This window comes from Haliotis cracherodii, unplaced genomic scaffold, assembly GCF_022045235.1.
Source record: "Haliotis cracherodii isolate W230 unplaced genomic scaffold, xgHalCrac1.p SCAF_31, whole genome shotgun sequence".
Taxonomy (NCBI): domain Eukaryota; kingdom Metazoa; phylum Mollusca; class Gastropoda; order Lepetellida; family Haliotidae; genus Haliotis; species Haliotis cracherodii.
Window position 1 is genome coordinate 1,207,458 of NW_027266288.1, and position 22,919 is coordinate 1,230,376.

At 41.5% G+C, this 22,919-nt stretch overlaps 1 protein-coding gene across 1 annotated transcript in view; it reads left to right on the forward strand.

The window, feature by feature from the left end:
• LOC139477161 (uncharacterized) overlaps positions 1-22,919 on the forward strand; it is a 30,273-nt gene that overhangs the window by 1,764 nt on the left and 5,590 nt on the right. The window contains exons 2-3 of the mRNA XM_071259712.1: positions 8,268-8,330; positions 22,407-22,469. Coding sequence (XP_071115813.1) covers positions 8,268-8,330; positions 22,407-22,469 — 126 coding nt within the window. The remainder of the gene's footprint in view (positions 1-8,267; positions 8,331-22,406; positions 22,470-22,919) is intronic.

The window sequence follows — 22,919 nt, forward strand, 5'->3', positions numbered from 1 at the left end:
AGACAATTGACTAAGGTTTAACTTATTAAACTGGCCTCAACTAGGGGTTCTCAGGTAAAAGTTTCAACGATATCTTAATATTCGGATGAATTGTCATTGCCATGAAATTTCAATAACAACAGTATATTGTTATTATTATGCCATGTCAATATGTTACATCACACCTCTACGCCCTCATTGACAGAATACCCGTGCTCGTGGGTTTCACCGAAGTGGTAAACGTCTGAGGCCTGCATCACTTCGGGCTTTCCTCCCACATTAAGCTGACACGCCCCGATTTAACTTGAATACTGTTAAAAGCGGCGTTAAACCTAACTCATTCACTCACTCACTCACTCATTGACAGAATATAATTAGGTCCAGCTTAGAAATATCTGTCGAAATAAAAGAGAAGGTTTTACTTTCTCTTTGTAAATTTCAAGAAGGCGTTCTATTCGATTAAAAGAGATCTCCTTTGTGTGCGCCGAAATTTGGCTGATACGTTTTTAACTCGAGATATTTCCGTTTTCAGGTAAATAAACTTTTGGAAATCTTGAGATTTAGCAAGCTGTGTATTTCAGCATATCATACGCAATTTAAAGATGTAAAAAGCCTACTCGGTAAATGCGATGTTCATTTCGGGGTGTCCTTATGCTGTTCGCCTGCATCATTTTGAGCTCCTAGGATGACTTTCATATGCTGTTATATTATATTGTCCAATACCGTGAGTGAGTTGAACAGTATTCCAGTTATACATTTGACACGGTGTGTCAGTTTAATGTGGGAGGAAAGCCCGATCTGGTGCAGGTCTCAGACGTTTACCACCTTGATGAAACCAACGAGCACAGGTATGGTGCTGACACACTTGGAAACATAATAGGGGTTTACCGGGATTCGAACCCACGATCACTGTTCTAAACAAGTAAGTGTAATCTGCATAGCAGAGGGATGTGTCAACTCAATGAACTTGGTGATATGGTTTGACATGGTTACTTATCATTACTGTGTTAGGTGTTGTGTGCTGAAATGATAATAATTCCTTATTTCAGATTTAGAATTATTGAGGAAAGTTGGTTACCTGTTTCATATTTGTTACTAATTATGCCCTCTACTGATGCACACACACACAAAATATAAACATATTTGACAGCAGCTTCAATGAGGTGTCTGTCTTTGTTCACTTGCAGAACTGTGGGCTACATAACTAGGTGAGCTACAGTGCCATGTGCCAGTTCTTAGTATGCACAGGTTTGTTATCCGATTACAGTAAACTACGGTTATAACGATTTCAAAGGGACCATTATTTTTAGTTGGTTATAACCGTAGTTTTTTATGAGCATATATACAGCAAATGTACAGAACATGGACAGGATCATAACACATTTCGATATATCAGTCAGTTCGTTTTAAGCGTGTCCGTTATAAACGTACTGTATATCAACTAGCTCACTCCTTAAGGTATGACGTTTTAACTTCTGAATTATTATCTTCAAGATGTAGGCCTACGTACCTCATATATATATATGATGTATGTAGGCCTACATCTTGTGAACATATAATATTGTGAACATCGGAGACTTATGGGATATTTCCTGTAATTTGCACGCTTCCTGTAATATTAGCACGCTTACACCGGAGGACTGCAGCATTGCTATCAAACTCTCCCTTGGATCAGCATTAGTTTGAACATTGTAAAATGGGAAACATTTTGAACGAATGGAGCATATCACTGAATTCATTTTTAATCACATGTTAGTAAAATAATGTGCAAAAGGATAAAAGCGCAGCGTCTTTTCGATGCCTGCTCTCCTCCCTATACTATACATAATTTCCAGTTCGCCAATCCTTTATAAAGTCAACATACGTCCATGTTCTATTAATAGCATGCTTAACAAGAAGGGCTCTGATGTGAACCAAATCTTCAACATGTTTGTGTTTGACAATTTGATCAATTTATTTTTCAACCATTCAGTGTCACCAACACCCTGATGTTTCCAAACGAAACTATAACCAAAATAATATAATAAATTCTTGATATGTTAAGCCTATGTTTATATCCCGACTGCATCTCGCTCGACTAACATATCGTAACTCTGTTCTTGAGACATACTAAGGATTTTAAACCAGTATTTTGTACATCTAGTGAAAGTAGCAACATGTCTTGAATACCAAACTGAAAATTATATCTGTGAGGTCGTGGATATATCTAATACACGTTATCTGTGAGCTCGTATATGTGCCAATTAGTGTGTAATTTGCAAGGGTAGGAAAACTGAAATATGTTTGAGGGGTAATGACAATTGTTCTAGTGACAAAGTTCACTTGTAAACTGTTTTGATGAATGGACAAAAGTGATACTTGATTAAGAATGGTTTTAATTTGGGTTGAATGACAAATAGTTCGAAAATTTCCTTACTGTCACCAAGATGAAATTGTCTGATGAGGTAGTCTCCAATTATAATTAAGTTCTTTGTATTTGCACATTGAATCAAACAATGAATCTATGAATCTATCCTAAAATGACAAATGTTAAAGATAATTTTGCATTGAAAACTATAAATATATGTCATCAGAATAATACACAATAACTATTTCAGTCATAAGAAACTACACTGCCAAAGAGGTTATCTTGCTATAAGCTTTCTTATAAAATACGTGACGCCATTTGAAGTTGCTGGAACATTTTCATATCATTATATTTAATGTACACACAATAGAGAAACATATCCTTGATACATTCCATCTAAACATACTAAATATACAAATGGTTATTCTGCCATAGAAAACAATACAGTCGTGCCCCGCTTATACGGACTTCAGATATCCGGAAACCTCGGTTCCCGGACGATTTTCTTTCAAAACGAAATAATTACTAAATAAATTTACCCGTATATACGGTAATTCAGTTTCCGGAACCGGATGGTCATTTTCATACACAAAACACTGAAATGCACACAAACTTGTCTCACTTACCCGGACAATACACTTCCGCTGGTGGTAATCCTTTGATTCAGATGCCCCAGATGGAAACCATCAGTAAGCAGTAAACCTCAAAATGTGGTAAAGTTCAAACTTACATGACAGATTTTTTTAATAGATGTTTAGATGTGAGATCGTGGGGTCCAGCTGGCACTACTACCGTATGGACATTAGTTGCAACAGTATTGGCATCTGTCAACATAAGAGTAACTCATTGTCAAATCATAGAGGGAAACAGCTGCTAGAACACTGAAGAGATGAGACATTGTCTTTTATGTCACCCCTTCCATAACGGCGGTACATAGAGACAACTGTCACCCCTTCCATAACGGCGGTACATAGAGACAACTGTCACCCCTTCCATAACGGCGGTACATAGAGACAACTGTCACCCCTTCCATAACGGCGGTACATAGAGACAACTGTCACCCCTTCCATAACGGCGGTACATAGAGACAACTGTCAACCCTTCCATAACGAACGGCGGTACATAGAGACAACTGTCAACCCTTCCATAATGGCGGCACATAGAGACAACTGTCACCCCTTCCATAACGGCGGTACATAGAGACAACTGTCACCCCTTCCATAACGAACGGCGGTACATAGAGACAACTGTCAACCCTTCCATAATGGCGGCACATAGAGACAACTGTCACCCCTTCCATAACGAACGGCGGCACATAGAGACAACTGTCACCCCTTCCATAACGAACGGCGGCACATAGAGATAACTGTCACCCCTTCCATAACGAACGGCGGTACATTGAGACAACTGTCACCCCTTCCATAACGAACGTCGGCACATAGAGACAACTGTCACCCCTTCCATAACGAACGTCGGCACATAGAGACAACTGTCACCCCTTCCATAACGAACGGCGGCACATAGAGACAACTGTCACCCCTTCCATAACGAACGGCAGCACATAGAGACAACTGTCACCCCTTCCTTAACGAACGGCGGTACATAGAGACAACTGTCACCCCTTCCATAACGAACGGCGGTACATAGAGACAACTGTCACCCCTTCCATAACGGCGGTACATAGAGACAACTGTCACCCCTTCCATAACGGCGGTACATAGAGACAACTGTCACCCCTTCCATAACGAACGGCGGTACATTGAGACAACTGTCACCCCTTCCATAACGAACGGCGGTACATTGAGACAACTGTTACCCCTTCCATAACGGCGGTACATAGAGACAACTGTCACCCCTTCCATAACGAACGGCGGTACATAGAGACAACTGTCACCCCTTCCATAACGAACGGCGGTACATAGAGACAACTGTCACCCCTTCCATAACGGCGGTACATAGAGACAACTGTCACCCCTTCCATAACGAACGGCGGTACATAGAGACAACTGTCACCCCTTCCATAACGAACGGCGGTACATAGAGACAACTGTCACCCCTTCCATAACGAACGGCGGTACATAGAGACAACTGTCACCCCTTCCACAACGAACGGCGGCACATAGAGACAACTGTCACCCCTTCCATAACGAACGGCGGCACATAGAGACAACTGTCACCCTTCCACAACGAACGGCGGCACATAGAGACAACTGTCACCACTTCCATAACGAACGGCGGCACATAGAGACAACTGTCACCCCTTCCATAACGAACGGCGGTACATAGAGACAACTGTCACCCCTTCGATAACGAACGGCGGTACATAGAGACAACTGTCACCCTTTCCATAACGAACGGCGGCACATAGAGACCATTGTCACCCTTTCCATAACGAACGGCGGCACATAGAGACAACTGTCACCCCTTCCATAACGAACGGCGGTACATAGAGACAACTGTCACCCCTTCCATAACGAACGGCGGCACATAGAGACAACTGTCACCCCTTCCATAACGAACGGCGGCACATAGAGACAACTGTCACCCCTTCCATAACGAACGGCGGCACATAGAGACAACTGTCACCCCTTCCATAACGAACGGCGGTACATAGAGACAACTGTCACCCCTTCCATAACGAACGGCGGTACATAGAGACAACTGTCACCCCTTCCATAACGAACGGCGGCACATAGAGACAACTGTCACCCCTTCCATAACGAACGGCGGCACATAGAGACAACTGTCACCCCTTCCATAACGAACGGCGACACATAGAGACAACTGTCACCCCTTCCATAACGAACGGCGGTACATAGAGACAACTGTCACCCCTTCCATAACGAACGGCGGTACATAGAGACAACTGTTACCCTTTCCATAACGAACGGCGGCACATAGAGACAACTGTCACCCCTTCCGTAACGAACGGCGGTACATAGAGACAACTGTCACCCCTTCCATAACGAACGGCGGTACATAGAGACAACTGTCACCCTTTCCATAACGAACGGCGGTACATAGAGACAACTGTCACCCCTTCCATAACGAACGGCGGTACATAGAGACAACTGTCACCCCTTCCATAACGAACGGCGGTACATAGAGACAACTGTCACCCCTTCCATAACGAACGGCGGCACATAGAGACAACTGTCACCCCTTCCATAACGAACGGCGGCACATAGAGACAACTGTCACCCCTTCCATAACGAACGGCGGCACATAGAGACAACTGTCAACCCTTCCATAACGAACGGCGGCACATAGAGACAACTGTTACCCCTTCCATAACGAACGGCGGCACATAGAGACAACTGTCACCCCTTCCGTAACGGCGGTACATAGAGACAACTGTCACCCCTTCCATAACGAACGGCGGCACATAGAGACAACTGTCAACCCTTCCATAACGAACGGCGGCACATAGAGACAACTGTCACCCCTTCCATAACGAACGGCGGTACATAGAGACAACTGTCACCCCTTCCATAACGAACGGCGGTACATAGAGACAACTATCACCCCTTCCATAACGAACGGCGGTACATAGAGACAACTGTCACCCCTTCCATAACGAACGGCGGCACATAGAAACAACTGTCACCCCTTCCATAACGAACGGCGGTACATAGAGACAACTGTCACCCCTTCCATAACGAACGGCGGTACATAGAGACAACTGTCACCCCTTCCATAACGAACGGCGGTACATAGAGACAACTGTCACCCCTTCCATAACGAACGGCGGTACATAGAGACAACTGTCACCCCTTCCATAACGAACGGCGGTACATAGAGACAACTGTCAACCCTTCCATAACGAACGGCGGCACATAGAGACAACTGTCACCCCTTCCATAACGAACGGCGGTACATAGAGACAACTGTCACCCTTTCCATAACGAACGGCGACACATAGAGACAACTGTCACCCCTTCCATAACGAACGGCGGTACATAGAGACAACTGTCACCCCTTCCATAACGAACGGCGGTACATAGAGACAACTGTCACCCCTTCCATAACGAACGGCGGTACATAGAGACAACTGTCAACCCTTCCATAACGAACGGCGGCACATAGAGACAACTGTCAACCCTTCCATAACGAACGGCGGCACATAGAGACAACTGTCACCCCTTCCATAACGAACGGCGGTACATAGAGACAACTGTCACCCCTTCCATAACGAACGGCGGTACATAGAGACAACTGTCAACCCTTCCATAACGAACGGCGGCACATAGAGACAACTGTCACCCCTTCCATAACGAACGGCGGTACATAGAGACAACTGTCACCCTTTCCATAACGAACGGCGGCACATAGAGACAACTGTCACCCCTTCCATAACGAACGGCGGTACATAGAGACAACTGTCACCCCTTCCATAACGAACGGCGGTACATAGAGACAACTGTCACCCCTTCCATAACGAACGGCGGTACATAGAGACAACTGTCACCCCTTCCATAACGAACGGCGGTACATAGAGACAACTGTCACCCCTTCCATAACGAACGGCGGTACATGGAGACAACTGTCACCCCTTCCATAACGAACGGCGGTACATAGAGACAACTGTCACCCTTTCCATAACGAACGGCGGTACATAGAGACAACTGTCACCCCTTCCATAACGAACGGCGGTACATAGAGACAACTGTCACCCCTTCCATAACGAACGGCGGTACATAGAGACAACTGTCACCCCTTCCATAACGAACGGCGGTACATAGAGACAACTGTCAACCCTTCCATAACGAACGGCGGCACATAGAGACAACTGTCACCCCTTCCATAACGAACGGCGGTACATAGAGACAACTGTCACCCTTTCCATAACGAACGGCGGCACATAGAGACAACTGTCACCCCTTCCATAACGGCGGTACATAGAGACAACTGTCACCCCTTCCATAACGAACGGCGGTACATAGAGACAACTGTCACCCCTTCCATAACGAACGGCGGCACATAGAGACAACTGGTTAACTAACATCACTTAACAGTTTGGACATATTCAGGAACAGTGGGAACATTTAGTTCTAATACAAATGTACATAGTCCTAACACATTCCCAGTAATCAATAATCTGTCAACACACAAACACCCCCAGAATAAACACATTTTTGTTAAACAGGTAAACAATATTTTGACATTAAGAACATTAAGAGCGATCTGTTAATAACCTCAAAAGGGAAAATGTGAAATTTACGAAGGATTTCTTAAATAATCCATAATTATTTCCTATATTTCACCTAGAATTGGCCTTCCTTTTGGTTCCGGATACTGGTGTCATAAGGGTACCATCATCTGTCCTTCTTTTAGGCCTACACAAACAATTGTTTTTGTTGATATGTTGCCTGCATTCTACTACAGATCATGTAACTCACCACAATTTAAAAAATGTTTTTTGTGAGCTTGTGTATATATTCGACATGTTATCTGTGGGTTGGTGTATACATCTATGATACTGTTTGCCTGTTTGCTGTTTAAGGCCGCACTCAGTAATATTCCAGGAGCTGTATGACGGCGGTCTGTAAATAATCGGGGTTGGACCAGACAATCCAGTAACTGTTAGCATGAGCATCGATCCACGCAATTGGGATATGATGACATGCATTAACCAAGTCAGCGAGCCTGACCACCCTATCCCGTTAGTTATGACAAGCTTCGGTTGCTGAAGATCATATTCTAACTCTGATCACGGGTATGTTATCTATGAGCTCGTGTATATATTTAAGACATGTAATCTGTCGGATTGCGTTTATATTTTAACGTGATATCTGAGTGCAGGCTTAATTGTTGCAATCTATATAGTTGCCTCTGTATAGGGTTAGCATAGTCATCTGTGACTATTTCTACTCCAGAATACCCTGGGGCAGTAACCTCCAAGGATCATGTTGATTTACTGCTTCGCAAATTCTATTTTCAGAAAGCAAAGAAACATGTCTGGACGCCGTGAACAACCGTATACATGACCTCGAGAAGGAAGTCGGTAACTGGTCTTTTCTTAAATAGCATTATGTTATATGCGTTCATACTGTCCAGGGGGCATGGGTGGCACAGTTTTCATCATCATCATCATCATCATCATCATCATCATCATCATCATCATTATTATTATTATTATTATTATTATTATTATTGGCACTCGTGAAGAGCAACCTCCTCGTGGTGAGTGCTGGGTAGCGCTAATAGCTCTTCCCCCGTGTGGAACCGGGGCAGAATATTTCCACAGCCTCCCATTGCTGGTCGTATGAGGCGACTAAAATGGGCAACCTGTTTGCCGTGGGTTGCGTCCCTGTGTCGGCGGAGGACGGGATTCTGGTAGTTGAGGGCACTGGTTCCTGGAACTGTGTTCCTTTGCCCAACACACTACTTCGACCCTTACTTCGCCTAGACGGGTGGTAAGATGGGCCCGGTCTTATCAATCGGCTGGTCATGCCAGGCCCTGTGCGTAATATTGTGTATGCACACCCGTGTTATATTTTCATGTATATTTTGGTCTTGGCCATGCTTAACTTGTATGAGTTCTCACTTTTTGATTGACTATATTGCCTAGAGTCTTACGCCAGAAGGCGGTGGCTCATGGGCCAATCTGGTGATGTTGACCTCTGTATTCTGTATGTCTCCAGTTTCTTGTCATGGACTGAACCTGCCTGGCACTAAATCTGGTAGATAAATATAGCTATTCAAGTCATATTTGCTGGAGTATAACATCCCTGTATCCCTGGTGTTTGCATCCTGGATATCCGGTGCAATATAACACTGTCCTTGTTGACACTCGATGGTGGGTGGGGAGCAGGGATGCTGAAACTTATACTTACAACATGTCTCTAAATCTGCACTCTGGTTCTTCAAATACAAACAAACGTAGGCATACAGATTCTGTCTCGTCTGATGAAGATGTCTCTCCACAAGTGGCCGATTCTTGGCCTAGGTTCATCGTCATTTCATCCGCTGATGGCTCTCCTTTAAAGCTCAATCCTTTTGTCATCTCCAAGGGAATCCAAAGTACCTGTGGGGAAGTCAAGAATGTCACACGTCTTCGTTCTGGCTCAATCCTTGTTGAATGTGCACGGAGACAACAATCTGTTAATCTGCTGGGTCTTCAGCAGTTTGTTAACACAAAGGTTGTTGTCTCAGTGCACAAGACACTGAATTCTTGCAGAGGTATTGTGAGAGATCGCGCTCGCTGTCTGTCAGACATGGCTGAAGAGGATATAGCAGATGAATTAAAAAATCAAGGCGTCACCGCAGTTAAGCGTTTTACCAGGAAAACACAGGAAGGAACTATTGTTAACACCCAGACTTATCTGTTCACTTTTTCAATGTCCACTATTCCAAAATCCATTAAAGCTGGCTACTTTAACATCGGAGTTGAGGTTTATATCCCAAATCCACTTCGGTGTTACAAGTGTCAAAAGTTCGGCCATGGAGCTAAATTTTGTACTGCTAAGGCAAGATGTTTCCGTTGCAGTGGAACTCATGAGAGTTCAGACTGCACAAATGAAATCAAATGTGCCAACTGCAACGGAAAGCACTTGTCCTCATCCAAATCTTGTCCTGTATTTGAGCAGGAAACTAAAATCTTGAAACTCAAATGTACAAACAACATTTCCTACACAGATGCCAAAAAATTACTCCTTCCATTGCAAACTTCTACCAGAACTTATTCAGCTGCTGTTTCCTCACCTACTCCAGCTGTCACATTTTCAACGTCCTCCACACAAACTGATGTCTCGTGGATACAGGATACACAAATTACTATCGAGACCAGTAAGACATCTCGAAATGACCCATCCAAAGCAACATCAGCTTCTCAAACAGAGACTCTCTCACCAGAACCTACTACAACTATAAGTTCAGAACCAGACACCGTAATTGAAACTGTTCAGGGCAAAGCCCACATATCAAGGATGAACAAAAAACATTCGAAGAAGAAAGGCAAGCCAATCCAGCATTTGGAGGTGCCTTCTCTTACAACTATTGAGGTTCATAATCCTTTTGAACCTCTGGAGATGGAGGTTAGTCACTCAGTCCCAGCTCATGGGAATGGACCTCCCTCCCGCTCACGATCTCCAGTTGAGCCGCCGTGAGTAGCTCTTCTCACATTATCCAATGGAATTGCAGAGGACTAAGGAACAACTTAAATGATTTACAATTATTAATTCAGGATTATCAACCTTCAGCACTGTGCTTACAAGAGACGTACTTAAAAAATACTGATTTAATTGACATCAGACTGTATGATTCGTATCATTTTTATTCACCTCCAGCTGCTAAAGCCACTGGAGGCTCTTCTCTCGTGGTGAGGCAGGGTATTATACACAGCCTTGTTCCTCTTAATACGCCACTTCAAGCTGTTGCTGTTCGGTTAACTTTAAACTTTGTTTTCACGTTATGTTCTCTTTATGTACCTCCATCTTCGACTCTTCAAATAATTGATCTTCAAGCCCTATATGACCAGCTACCCAAGCCCTGTATCATCATGGGGGATCTCAATGGGCATAATCCACTTTGGGGTGGTACTGCTACAAACCATAAAGGGAGAATATTAGAAGACTTTCTTTCGAACAATGACTTATGTATTTTTAATGATAACTCTAAAACTTATTTACATCCCGGTACAGGCACATATTCATCTCTTGATTTATCACTCACAAACTCTGAATTATTAAATGAATTTGAATGGTCAGTCCACGACGACCTCTGTGGAAGTGACCATTTCCCGACTATTCTTCAAAACATAACGCCATCTGATGTTCCTCCATCATCAAGATGGAACTTCAGTAAAGCTGACTGGCCGTTGTTCGAATTACTCTGTGAAAACAAGTTACATCCTGGTCGTTTTATTGATGTTCCTGATTCCATCCAAATGTTTTCTGATGAACTAAATCACATAGCTGATGAATGTATTCCTAAGTCCTCTACTAATCCACACATCCGTAAACCATGGTTTAATGATACTTGCAAACAAGCTAGGAAGGCACGGAAGAAAGCTGAAAAGTATTTCCGTCACCATCCTATGGTACATAATTTAAATAAATTCAAAATTGTCAATGCTAAAGCACGGCGTACGTTTAAGCAAAATAAACGCATGTCTTGGCAAGCTTATGTTTCAAAAATAAATTCACGTACGCCAATGTCGAAGGTATGGAACATGATTAAAAAAATCAAAGGTAAGGGATCTAAATCTGGTATCCACCATCTTCAAAATGGGAATGAATTGTTAACTGATAAATCCGATATTGCTAATAAACTGGGTGAAACTTTGGCTAAACATTCTTCCTCATCAAATTATGTACCTCAATTCCAAAAATACCAAAAACAGCAGGAAAAGAAACCTATTAATTTTAATTCAGATAATGGGGAAGATTACAATGAAATATTTTCTATTCATGAACTACATACTGCCCTTGGACAAGCTCACGATACAGCTACTGGAGCTGATAACATACCTTATCAACTCCTGAAGCACTTACCAGAATCATGTTTACTATCTCTGTTAAATATTTTTGATAAAATCTGGACGACAGGAAGTTTTCCACCTTCATGGCGTGCGGCTATTGTTGTTCCAATACCTAAACCAGGACGTGATCACACCGATCCATCAAATTATCGTCCAATTTCATTGACAAGCTGCGTTTGCAAAACCATGGAACGCATGATAAACAATCGACTTGTTTGGTACTTAGAAACCAATAATCTCATTACCAATATACAATGTGGTTTCCGTAAAAACAGAAGTACTATCGATCATTTAGTACGTTTAGAATCATTCGTTAAAAATGCCATAATAAACAAACAACATGCAGTGTCTATCTTTTTCGATCTCGAAAAAGCATATGACACTACATGGAAACATGGTATTTTAAAAGATTTACATAATTTTGGATTGCGAGGTCGTTTGCCTCAGTTTATATCCAACTTTTTAACAGACAGACAATTTCAGGTCCGAGTGGGATCTACCCTGTCTGATCATTATAATCAGGATCAGGGTGTCCCTCAAGGCAGTATTTTGTCTGTCACATTATTCAGCATAAAGATAAATAGTTTATCAAAAGTTTTAAATGATTCAGTTGATGGATCACTTTTTGTGGATGATTTTAATCTATCTTGCCGTGGTAAAAATATGCACACAATAGAAAGGCAATTACAATTATGTCTCAATAAAATTAACAAGTGGTGTCTAGAAAACGGGTTTAAATTTTCCAAATCAAAAACTAATTGCATACATTTCTGCAGAAAATATAAGCCACATAAGGACCCTGAACTATTTCTGAATGGCACTCCTATCAAAGTTGTTAAGGAGGCCAAGTTCTTGGGACTTATTTTTGATAGCCACTTAACTTTCCTCCCACATATTAAATACCTTAAATCTAAATGCCTGAAGGCACTCGATCTCTTGAAAGTTGTTTCTAATTCAAAGTGGGGAGGGGATCAGACAACCCTCTTACACTTATATCGATCACTGATCCGTTCTAAACTTGATTACGGCTCCATCGTCTATGGTGGAGCATGTAAAAGTAATCTAAAAAAACTAGATACTATCCATCACCAAGGTCTGAGGCTTTGCCTTGGTGCCTTTCGCACTTCTCCTATTCCAAGTCTGTCTGTTGAAGCGGATGAGCCTTCTCTTAAACAACGCCGTCTGAAATTATCATTACAATACATCACTAAATTATATTCAAATCAGTCAAATCCAGCTTTTAATTGCGTATTTAATCCTCTCTACGAAGATCTTTACAATAAGAAATCAGCACTCACTCCACCACTCGGAATTAGAATAAAATCTGCAATATCAGCTTCGAATATCAAACTCCAAGATATAGCTCCTACTCAACTTTTCTCATCTCCTCCTTGGCAAATGGTAAAGCCAGAGGTAGACCTGACATTAACCAAACTTAAGAAATCCGATACTAACCAATTAATATACCAACAAGAATACCATCAACTAAGAAACAATTATGGCACTTATAAATCCATATTTACAGATGGATCCAAGGATGGTGGCGCTGCTGCTAGTGCCACTGTCATTGGATCCAGAACAATCTCTTCACGTTTACCTGATAACAGTTCAATATTCACTGCAGAAGCAAACGCCATTTTTACAGCACTTAAATATATCGGTAATCAATCTAAACATAACCAATTCATACTGTTTTCAGATTCTCTTTCATGCCTTCAGGCAATTAAAAATATGTCTTCAAAACATCCACTTTTAATCCAAATTCTTGAGTTATTTAATGATCTTGCTACTGGCCAATATGACATCGTCTTTTGTTGGTTACCAAGCCATGTTGGTATCAAAGGTAACACAATGGCCGATGCTGCTGCTAAAGCAGCCCTCAACAAATCTGTGACACCACTTCTGATCCCATACACTGATTTTAAACCCTTGATTCGATCTTACATCCGAGATCTTATGCAACAGAAGTGGGACGCCCAAGTAGGTATCAATAAATTACATGAAATTAAACCAAATATCGGATATACCTTCTTGGGATGTCAGTCCAGATTTGAAGAGGTCATTATGCGACGATGTCGTATTGGCCACAGCAGATACACAAATGAATATTTATTAAAAGGTGAGGATCCTCCGTTTTGTAGACAGCCGTCGAGTTCGGACGTCTTTTGCTTCTCAGCAACTTGTCTAGTGTTCTACACCACACTTGACTGTTTATGTTCCTTCCTCTTTGGTTCTTTTGGTTTTGATTTCTCTTGTGTTGGACTGCATTCACACTTTTCATTTTTATTTGGTGTTTGCTGTTTGTTACAGTCAGTTGTTGGGGATTGTCCTCGGCAATGGCTGACAACAGAATGGAATGTGAGGACGGATTTAAAGTGGTGGCTTCAGGGAGGAAGCGAATTGGTCGTATTCCAGATGGTACTTCTAAAAAGGCCTGTGTTGCCAAGCCCCCTACTACTGTACCTCCTCCTGCTTGGTCTGATCTTACTTTTGTATTTGATGATCCAGCGCAGGTCAAATCAACCACTGTCATCTTTAAAGCCGATGTAGATGAATATGATGATGGTTCAACGACCCTCTGTCAACTTATGACACAGCGTGCTTTGGCTCGAGCCTTGACTAAGGTCACTACAGAAATAGTCAGTGTTAAGCGGATGGCCAGGGGTGATGTTAGTGTCACAGCCAAAACTGTTGAGGCTGCCAAAAAACTTTTGCAGATCACCGAACTTGATGAACATTTTGTCACCGTACATGAACCTGATTCATTAATGAGAACACGTGGAGTCATCTATGGTATTGATCTGGATATTGAGATGAATGAACTTGAGGATGAGTTAAAGCCTGTGTTACCATTATTGTGCTCTGCTGTGCGTCTGACTCGTGGGCCTGATAAAGTTCCCACCAAATCTGTCCTACTTACGTTTACTGGCCAATCTTTACCAGATCATGTTGTTATATTCTTCCAGAGATTTCCTATTCGGATGTATGTTCCTCCTGCTCTGCGATGCTTCAAGTGTCAGTCTTTTGGGCATGTCTCTGCTAAGTGTAGGAGCACTCATCATGTGTGCACTAAATGTGGAGGGAAGCACAAATACGAGGAGTGCAATGAACGTTCCCTTAAATGTAAGAACTGTGGTGGTGCCCACTCTGCGGCTTACAAAGGTTGCATTAAATACCAGGAAGCAGTCCAGATTCAGAAAGTCCGAGTGGAGGGTAAGTTGTCTTATTCTCAGGCTGTTCGACAGGTGCGTGGAGATTTAAATGTCGCTCAGGTTCCAGCAGTCCCTAAACCACCTTCTGCAGCTAAACCACCTTCTGCAGCTAAACCACCTTCTGCAGCTACACCACTGTCTCAGGTTGTTACAATTTCTGATGTTGTGTCTTCTCCAGTCATGGTGACTGCTAGTACTCAGACTGAGTCTCTGGAAGTTGAATGTCAGACTGATCCTGTTGTTGACATCTTGCCTGAATCGTCTTGCACACCTCTCTTAAACAATGTATCTCATGTTGATTTTCTCAACTTTGTTATTTGTATAGTTGCCAATCTTGGCACTACTCGTGCATTCAAGACTGATGGTCTTCAGATGATAGCGTCAGCTGCCCAGTCCCTCTTGGGGTTACATTTGTCCCCGGATGATTTGACGAGCATGGTTCAGGGTCAACAATGGCAGTCTTAATCCTTCTTATGGCTCTCTTGATCCTTCAGTGGAATGCTCGATCAGTAAATGCTAATGGTCCGGGATTCAAGGTTTTTATTAACAGTCTTGATCCTATGCCTGATGTTATTTGTCTTCAGGAGACGTTCCTGAATCCTAAACAGCAATTCCGTTGGGAAGGTTATGTCTGCCTACGTAAAGATCGTCAGGTTGGTTTAAGAGGTGGTTGTGCTATACTCATAAAGGACACTTTGTCATTTAATGAACTTACGTTGCCACCATCCCAATTAGAAGCGAATGCAGTCACCATTCATTTGAAGGACAAAAGATCCGTCTCCATTTTTAATGTCTATAATAATGCTCTTGCTACCTATAATGACTATATTTCTGTTTTGACCGTGTCAGCCAATCTTACAGTTGTGTGTGGTGATTTTAATAGTCATAGTCCATTGTGGGGAGCTAGTAAGTTAGATGCTGGAGGTAAAGCCATTGAGACACTACTTGATGAAAAGAATCTTTTCCTTCTTAATGATGGTTCTATGACCCGGTATGACTTGGCTTCTGCTTCTTTTTCGGCCCTGGATTTGACCATTGTCAGTCCACAACTGGCTCCACATTGTGATTGGGAAGTATATTTGCAGGATTCATTTGGTAGTGATCATTATCCTGTGTTTACCAGCCTTCAACTTGACCCAATCGCTGATCTGAGTGGTACCCCTCAGCGGTGGCTTTTCTCTAAAGCTGACTGGTCTGCGTTTACTGCTTTGTGCTCTGACACAATCACGCCTGTTCTAAACTCAATTGATATGGAGCAGTTTTCCAAATGCTTTGTCTCTAACATTATTGATGCTGCCAATAGATTTATAGGCAGAAGTTCTGGTACACGTCCGCTTAAACCGCCTGTTTGTTGGTGGACTGATAAATGTCAATCAGCACATGATGCCAGGAAGAGGGCAAAGAAAATTGTTGAAAGATCGGCTTTGCCTTGTGATTTAATTGAGTATAGGCACACTTCCGCATTACTGAAAAGAACTGTTATTGAAGCAAAACGTTTGTCATGGTCCAATTACACCAGTTCTATAAATAACAATACACCTCTATCCCAAGTATGGAGGAAAGTGAAAAAGATTTCTGGTAGTTCAAGTTCACATCGTGCTCTTCCGTCTATTGGTAAAGTCACGCCTGCAACATCAAATATAGACAAGAGTAATGCACTGGCTAAGTCATTTCAAAAAGTATCGAGTACAGATAACTTTAACTCCGATTTTCTCCGCTATAAAGAAACATTTGAATCTGAATTCTCGGACATCTTACATTGTCCAACATTTCATATTGCTGATTACAACTCCTTATTTAGTTTCCAGGAATTAAAGAATGCTATTTCTGGACGGAAAAATACTTCTCCAGGAGATGATTCATTATGCTATGATATGTTTAAACATCTTCCCCGTATCAGCCTTGACACCATGCTTTTACTGTTTAATAATATTTGGTTTGAAGGCAAACTTCCCTCTTCTTGGAAAAAAGCAATTGTAGTTCCAATTCCAAAGCCTGGTAAAGATCCTACTGAAGCCACATCCTACAGACCTATTGCTCTTACCTCTAACATGTGTAAAATAATGGAAAGAATGGTAAATAACCGGCTGGTGTACTTCATGGAAAAGAACCATCTGTTTTCAGAAGTTCAATCAGGATTTAGAAAAAATAGATCTTGTGCTGATCATTTAGTCCGACTTGAAACTGACATTAAAAAGGCATTAGGTAGCACTGAATATTTAATGGCTGTTTTCATGGACATTGAAAAAGCATATGACATGTTGTGGAGGGAAGGTTTGGTAATTAAACTGTATAACCTTGGAGTTTGTGGACGTATGCTTGATTGGATAAAAGCTTTCTTAACGGGTAGAACTATACAAGTTCGCATTGGAACGTCACTGTCAGATATTTATATTTTAGAGAATGGAACTCCTCAAGGAAGTGTGATCAGCCCAACATTATTTAACGTCATGATAAATGATTTGTTTGAGAATATTAATATCCTGGTTGAAACATCACAGTTTGCCGATGATGGAGCTTTGTGGAAAAGGTCCGGTAATTTTGACACTGTCTTCAAAGTCGTTCAACAATCTCTCTATCTTGTACAGAATTGGTGTGTTCATTGGGGTTTTAAGATTTCAGCTTCTAAATCTTCTGCTATCATTTTTACTCGTAAAAAGATTCCTCACGATTCCAAATTAGTCTTGTGCGGTTCTGAATTGGAGTTTGTCGACAAAGTCAAGTTTTTAGGTCTCTGGTTTGATAAGAGGCTCACCTGGAAACCACATATTGACTATCTGATTCAGAAATGCAATAAAGTCCTGAACCTTCTGAGAAGCATTTCCAGTACCAAATGGGGTGCAGACAGGAAGTGTATGTTAATGTTATATAGAGCCCTCATTAGATCTCGACTTGATTTCGGTTGCCAGGGCTATGGATCTGCATGTGCTACACAAAAAGCAAGACTTGATGTTGTTCAGTCGAAAGCCCTAAGATTATGTCTTGGTGCGTTCCGGACCACATCTGTTGAGGCTTTACAGGTTGAATCTGGTGAAATGCCTTTAGATCTCAGGCGTGAAATGTTAGACGTTAGATATATGTTAAAATTGAAATCTTTTGGGAAAAAACACTCAACGTCAACTGTGTTGAATGATTGTATAGAATATTTTCATGACACTTGGAAAAATGGTATGGGGCCTTATGGGATGCGATCTCAGAGAACGGCTTTCAATCATACTGTGCGTGATGTTCCAATAGATGACCCTACTGTTCTGCCTGAAAAGCCACCATGGCTGCTTGGACTACCATCAGTATATTTTGATGTCCTGGAGCAGGTAAATAAATGTGAGCCAGCTCCTCGAGTTAAAGCTATAGCTGAGGAACATATCCGAAGTCTACAATGGTTGAATGCTATGCAGATTTACACTGATGGCTCTAAGTGCCCAGTGTCTGGTCGTGTTGGTGCTGGTATATTCATTGTTAATGAAAAGAGAGAACTTTCTGTCCGATTGGCTGATCACTTATCAGTATTTTCTGCTGAACTAGGAGCAATCATTGAAGCATTGCGTTGGATTACTTTTTTAAGGCCTGTTTCAGCTGTAATTTTCAGTGACTCTGTCAGTGCATTACAAGCAATTCGGGTAGGTGCTTCCTCAGCGAGACACGACTTGATCAACATTATTCTCGTCCTTTATAATGACTTAAGTAAAGATCTGTTAGATGTTGAATTTTCATGGATCCCCGCTCATATTGGATTATTTGGAAATGAGAAAGCTGATAAATTGGCTAAAGCTGCACTAGACTTTGATGACTCCGAACTGGATGACGCAATTTTACCTTCTCCTGCAGAGTTAGGCACCGTCAGTATGGCCCATGCTAAAACAAAATGGCAGCAGAGATGGGCATCATCCTTAAAAGGACGGCATCTCTTTGGCATCGATCCTGTTATCACTAAATTACACATATCTAGAAATAATCGGAGAGAGGAGGTTCTCTTAACCAGACTTCGTCTTGGGCATTGTGGTCTTGGAGCCTATCTAAATGTTATTAATAAAGACGTTTCTGCACATTGTACAGTGTGTAATCAGCTTGACAATGTAGCTCATTTTTTATTGCATTGCCAAAAGTATGTTAATCAGCGTAAGGTCATGGTGGAGGCACTAACAGTTTTCAATATTGACTTCTCATTGTCTGGTATTTTCTGTTCTAGGAATATTGTTCACCATGATGTTCAGAATGTCATTCTCGCTTATATTAAAGCGTGTGGCAGTTTTGATACTTTATAAAATATCCAGGTACTTCGCAAACCTTTATTATGGGCAAGGTGTAAATGGGCCTAGTTGCCCGAACACCTATAAAATATTTTACTAATCAATCAATCAAATCCGTTTTGTATCCCTTGTGATGAAAGAATCAGTCAAGCATGTCCTGCTTGACTGTATTGATTTTTCCATCACAAGGGATAAATATTTCAGTGTCAAAACAGTTAAGGACCTTTTTAATGATGTAACTTCTCATTTAATATTAAGTTTTTTAAAAGAAATAGAACTTGTCCATAAATTTTGATGTGCTTAATATATTATTTTATAAATTGGTAGTGCTAATAAATAACTTAGATTGTGAGTGGCTGTACCTTCGAGGGGGGTTGAAGTAGCGTAAAATTATTGTCCCCCTAAGAGGGTATGTAAGTCCCACACCATTCGTAGTATTTTTCTGCATACCAGACTTTTAAATCGTAGCATCTTTGTTAGTTTTATTCCATGGCTAAACTTGCATATAATCGCCAGTGACTGAAGGGGTGGTGTAAATCCTGCCGGGGTCCATGCAGGAAGCAAAGGTACTGTAAGTCCCCATGGTCCCTGGTGTGGTGATCTCCCTTTAGTTACTGACGATCTCTAGCCCATTTTTATATTGTGTTGTTCCTTAATACTTAATGCTTTTAAATCTTCCGCAACTAGTTTTAAATCTTTTCTGTGATATTCTAGTTCTCATACTGTCCTTCGATGACAGATTTTTATAAAGTTTAAATATATGTATATTTCATGTCTAATTTCTCGTCACGATATGGCTGAAATATTGCCGATGTGACGTAAAGCATTACCTCACTCACTCACTATTATTATTATTATTATTATTATTATTATGGTGTGTCATTAGACTAGACTTAAGAACGACTACGACCGGACTGGTTCATGCACGTTGACACAATCGTAATCCCATTTCACTTCCCCTCGCCTCATTTCTTTACACAAGGTATAGTGAAATGTTTTTTTCAGTTACCGTTAGATATATACTGACGGAAAAAAAGTAACCATGCTTCATATAAAGTGGTGTAATCGATATGTTTCAACCTAATATTTGGTGTCGAATTCATTGTAGTAAAGAGGTTTTATGTCCACAGAACCATCTATCTACCGTGTTAATGTTTGGTCATTCGCTTTATCATTCTTTTATCCTTATACATCAATTGCCAACATCCAAACTCACAATGTCATAAGATACAGGCGAGGCAGTGGCGGCGCATTGAAGACACCAGATGATGATTGGAAACAGTCTTGGGAATGTTGTTCCAGATGTCAAATAAGATTGAGCGATATCTATTACACCACTCCACAAAAAGCATAATTACTTTTGTCTGTCGGTATATAACTAACGGGAATTGAAAATAAGGGGACTGAAATTTCCACTCTATCTACTGCACCACTGTGACGACTTCAGGACACTATGAGTGAGTGAGTTGGGTTTAACGCCACTTTTTACAGTAGTCCACACCAGATGATGATTGGAAACTGCCTTCGGAATGTTGTTCCAGATGTCAAATAAGATTGGCACAATTGAGCTAGCGTTACCTGCCGGTTCTGGTCCTGTCGTATGCGTCGACCTATCTCATCTCAGACATGTTCTATGTAGAAGAGGTCATGTGAAACAACCGGCCACGGCAGTACAGCAACGTTATGTCTGTTTAACACAAGCAACGTGTAACCAGACGTTATCCTGCTGCAAAGTTACGTCCCTGCATTTGCACACAAGGTAGTACATGATCTCGAACGGTTTCGGTTCGTCGGTAGCGTACGCTATTCAAGTTGCAATTACCAATGATGAGTTCTGTTCTCCCTTGATTTGTGATGCCACCCACACCATTACGCATCCACCCCCAAACTGACAACATTGAGAAACACAATCGTTGCTGAACCGTCCTGACCTTTTCAGGAACATCAGATCTGTCCAGATGAAACTTGGACTCATCAGTAGTCTGTACCAGTCTTGTCTTGTAAATACTCAGATGCTGTCTACACCAAGGGAAGCATACCTCACTGTGATGTGGAAGCAAACTTGGGAGTATTGCTGGATGTCGGGGGCGGACACTGTGCTCCCTTAACTGGTTGCGTGCCGTTCTACCACTAACTTGTCTCAACCTAGGAATTGTCCGAGCTGTGAATGTTGCAGTTTGGTAGTGATTCCGTAGATGCATCAACCGAATATGGTTGTCTTGTTGACGTGACACACGTGGACGACGGGCCCGTGGCAAGCCATGGGTGTTGCCCTGTTGAAGATTGCGTCTCCAAAGAGAATGTCTGGCAAGATGTTGATTTTCAACAAACTGTGTCATTCCGTAAGCTTTATTTACAGTTAAGCAAAAGTGTTTGTTTTTGTGCCGCTGATAAGTAATCAATCAATGTGTTTTGTTCACATTAAAACCACATGTGTGAGTGTCATGCTCCAAACAACACCCAAACTTCCAAATTGTGCGTCGTGCTTGAACATGCACATCCAAATTGTGAATCATAAAGTCGAGAAGATGTCTTCCTGAAAGTGTATTGTAAGATGCGCCATGTCATTTTAGAATAAAGTTGTTGAAGCACACTTATTTTTGTCCGTTAGTATATGTACATTAGTTTGAGACGGACAGAAAATCCTTGGTGTAACTTTAGTGTTTACCCTAAATGGTTTGGAATTTAAAATGATCTGATCTGTCCTGAGGTGTGACACTACTCTACATAAACAACGAATTGATGACACTGTCACGCCATAGTCATTGTCATCAATATGGATATCAATTTTAGGTTATCAAAGAATACTTAACGTCTTAGTAAATTGTTTTAGAGACATGTGGAAGACATATCCAAATTTGATGTTACAGTGAAAAAAAAGAAGATATCTGATGCAATTCCTTATTCTGTTTGTACAATATGTTCCCGTAGTTGTTGAGATGAACAGTTGACTTGCTGTTGCATGTGTTTGTGACGTTTGCAACCGATGGAGCATGATACGGTCATCATTTTGCGAACACCTGGTATCACCCCTATCTTGTTTTAAGAAATATATTCTAAAATTACGAAAAGTTGTTTTAGCGTTTGTTTATCAAAATTAAGTATACACACTTGTAATATGATCCCTTTTGTTCCAGTGAAGCTGTTACGTGACAATGAAAACAAAGAGATTCGTCTCAGTTACATGGAGACAGCAATAGGTAATTATTTTTGTAATTTACTCTATTTTTCTCTCATCTAATACCTACTATCCTCTTGAATACCCCGGGGACCCAATCGTCTTAGGCACCGTAATTCGCTGTGCAAAGTTGCTTCCCTTGAGATGCCAGAAACCTATGATTTTGAGGGCTCGATTTCCGGTGTGACCGGTTGTGTTTCTTGGTTTGTCATCATAATCAAAGCTGTAAACATGAACCATCTTAGAAAGTAAGCACAAAGTGATAGAATCCCTGTAGATTGACACACACTTGTTAAACGTCAATCGACAGATAAAACCAGCAGTTACTCACGTCGTTGAGCTGCTACGGTGTACGTGATTTGAAGCTTTTTGTCTTTCCCAGTGGGAAGAATTTGGCTTCAATTTGTGTATCCACCTGCGTCTGTGTTTTGTCGCCTTGTCATCAGTCACAAGCGTGTTGTACATTTTGGAA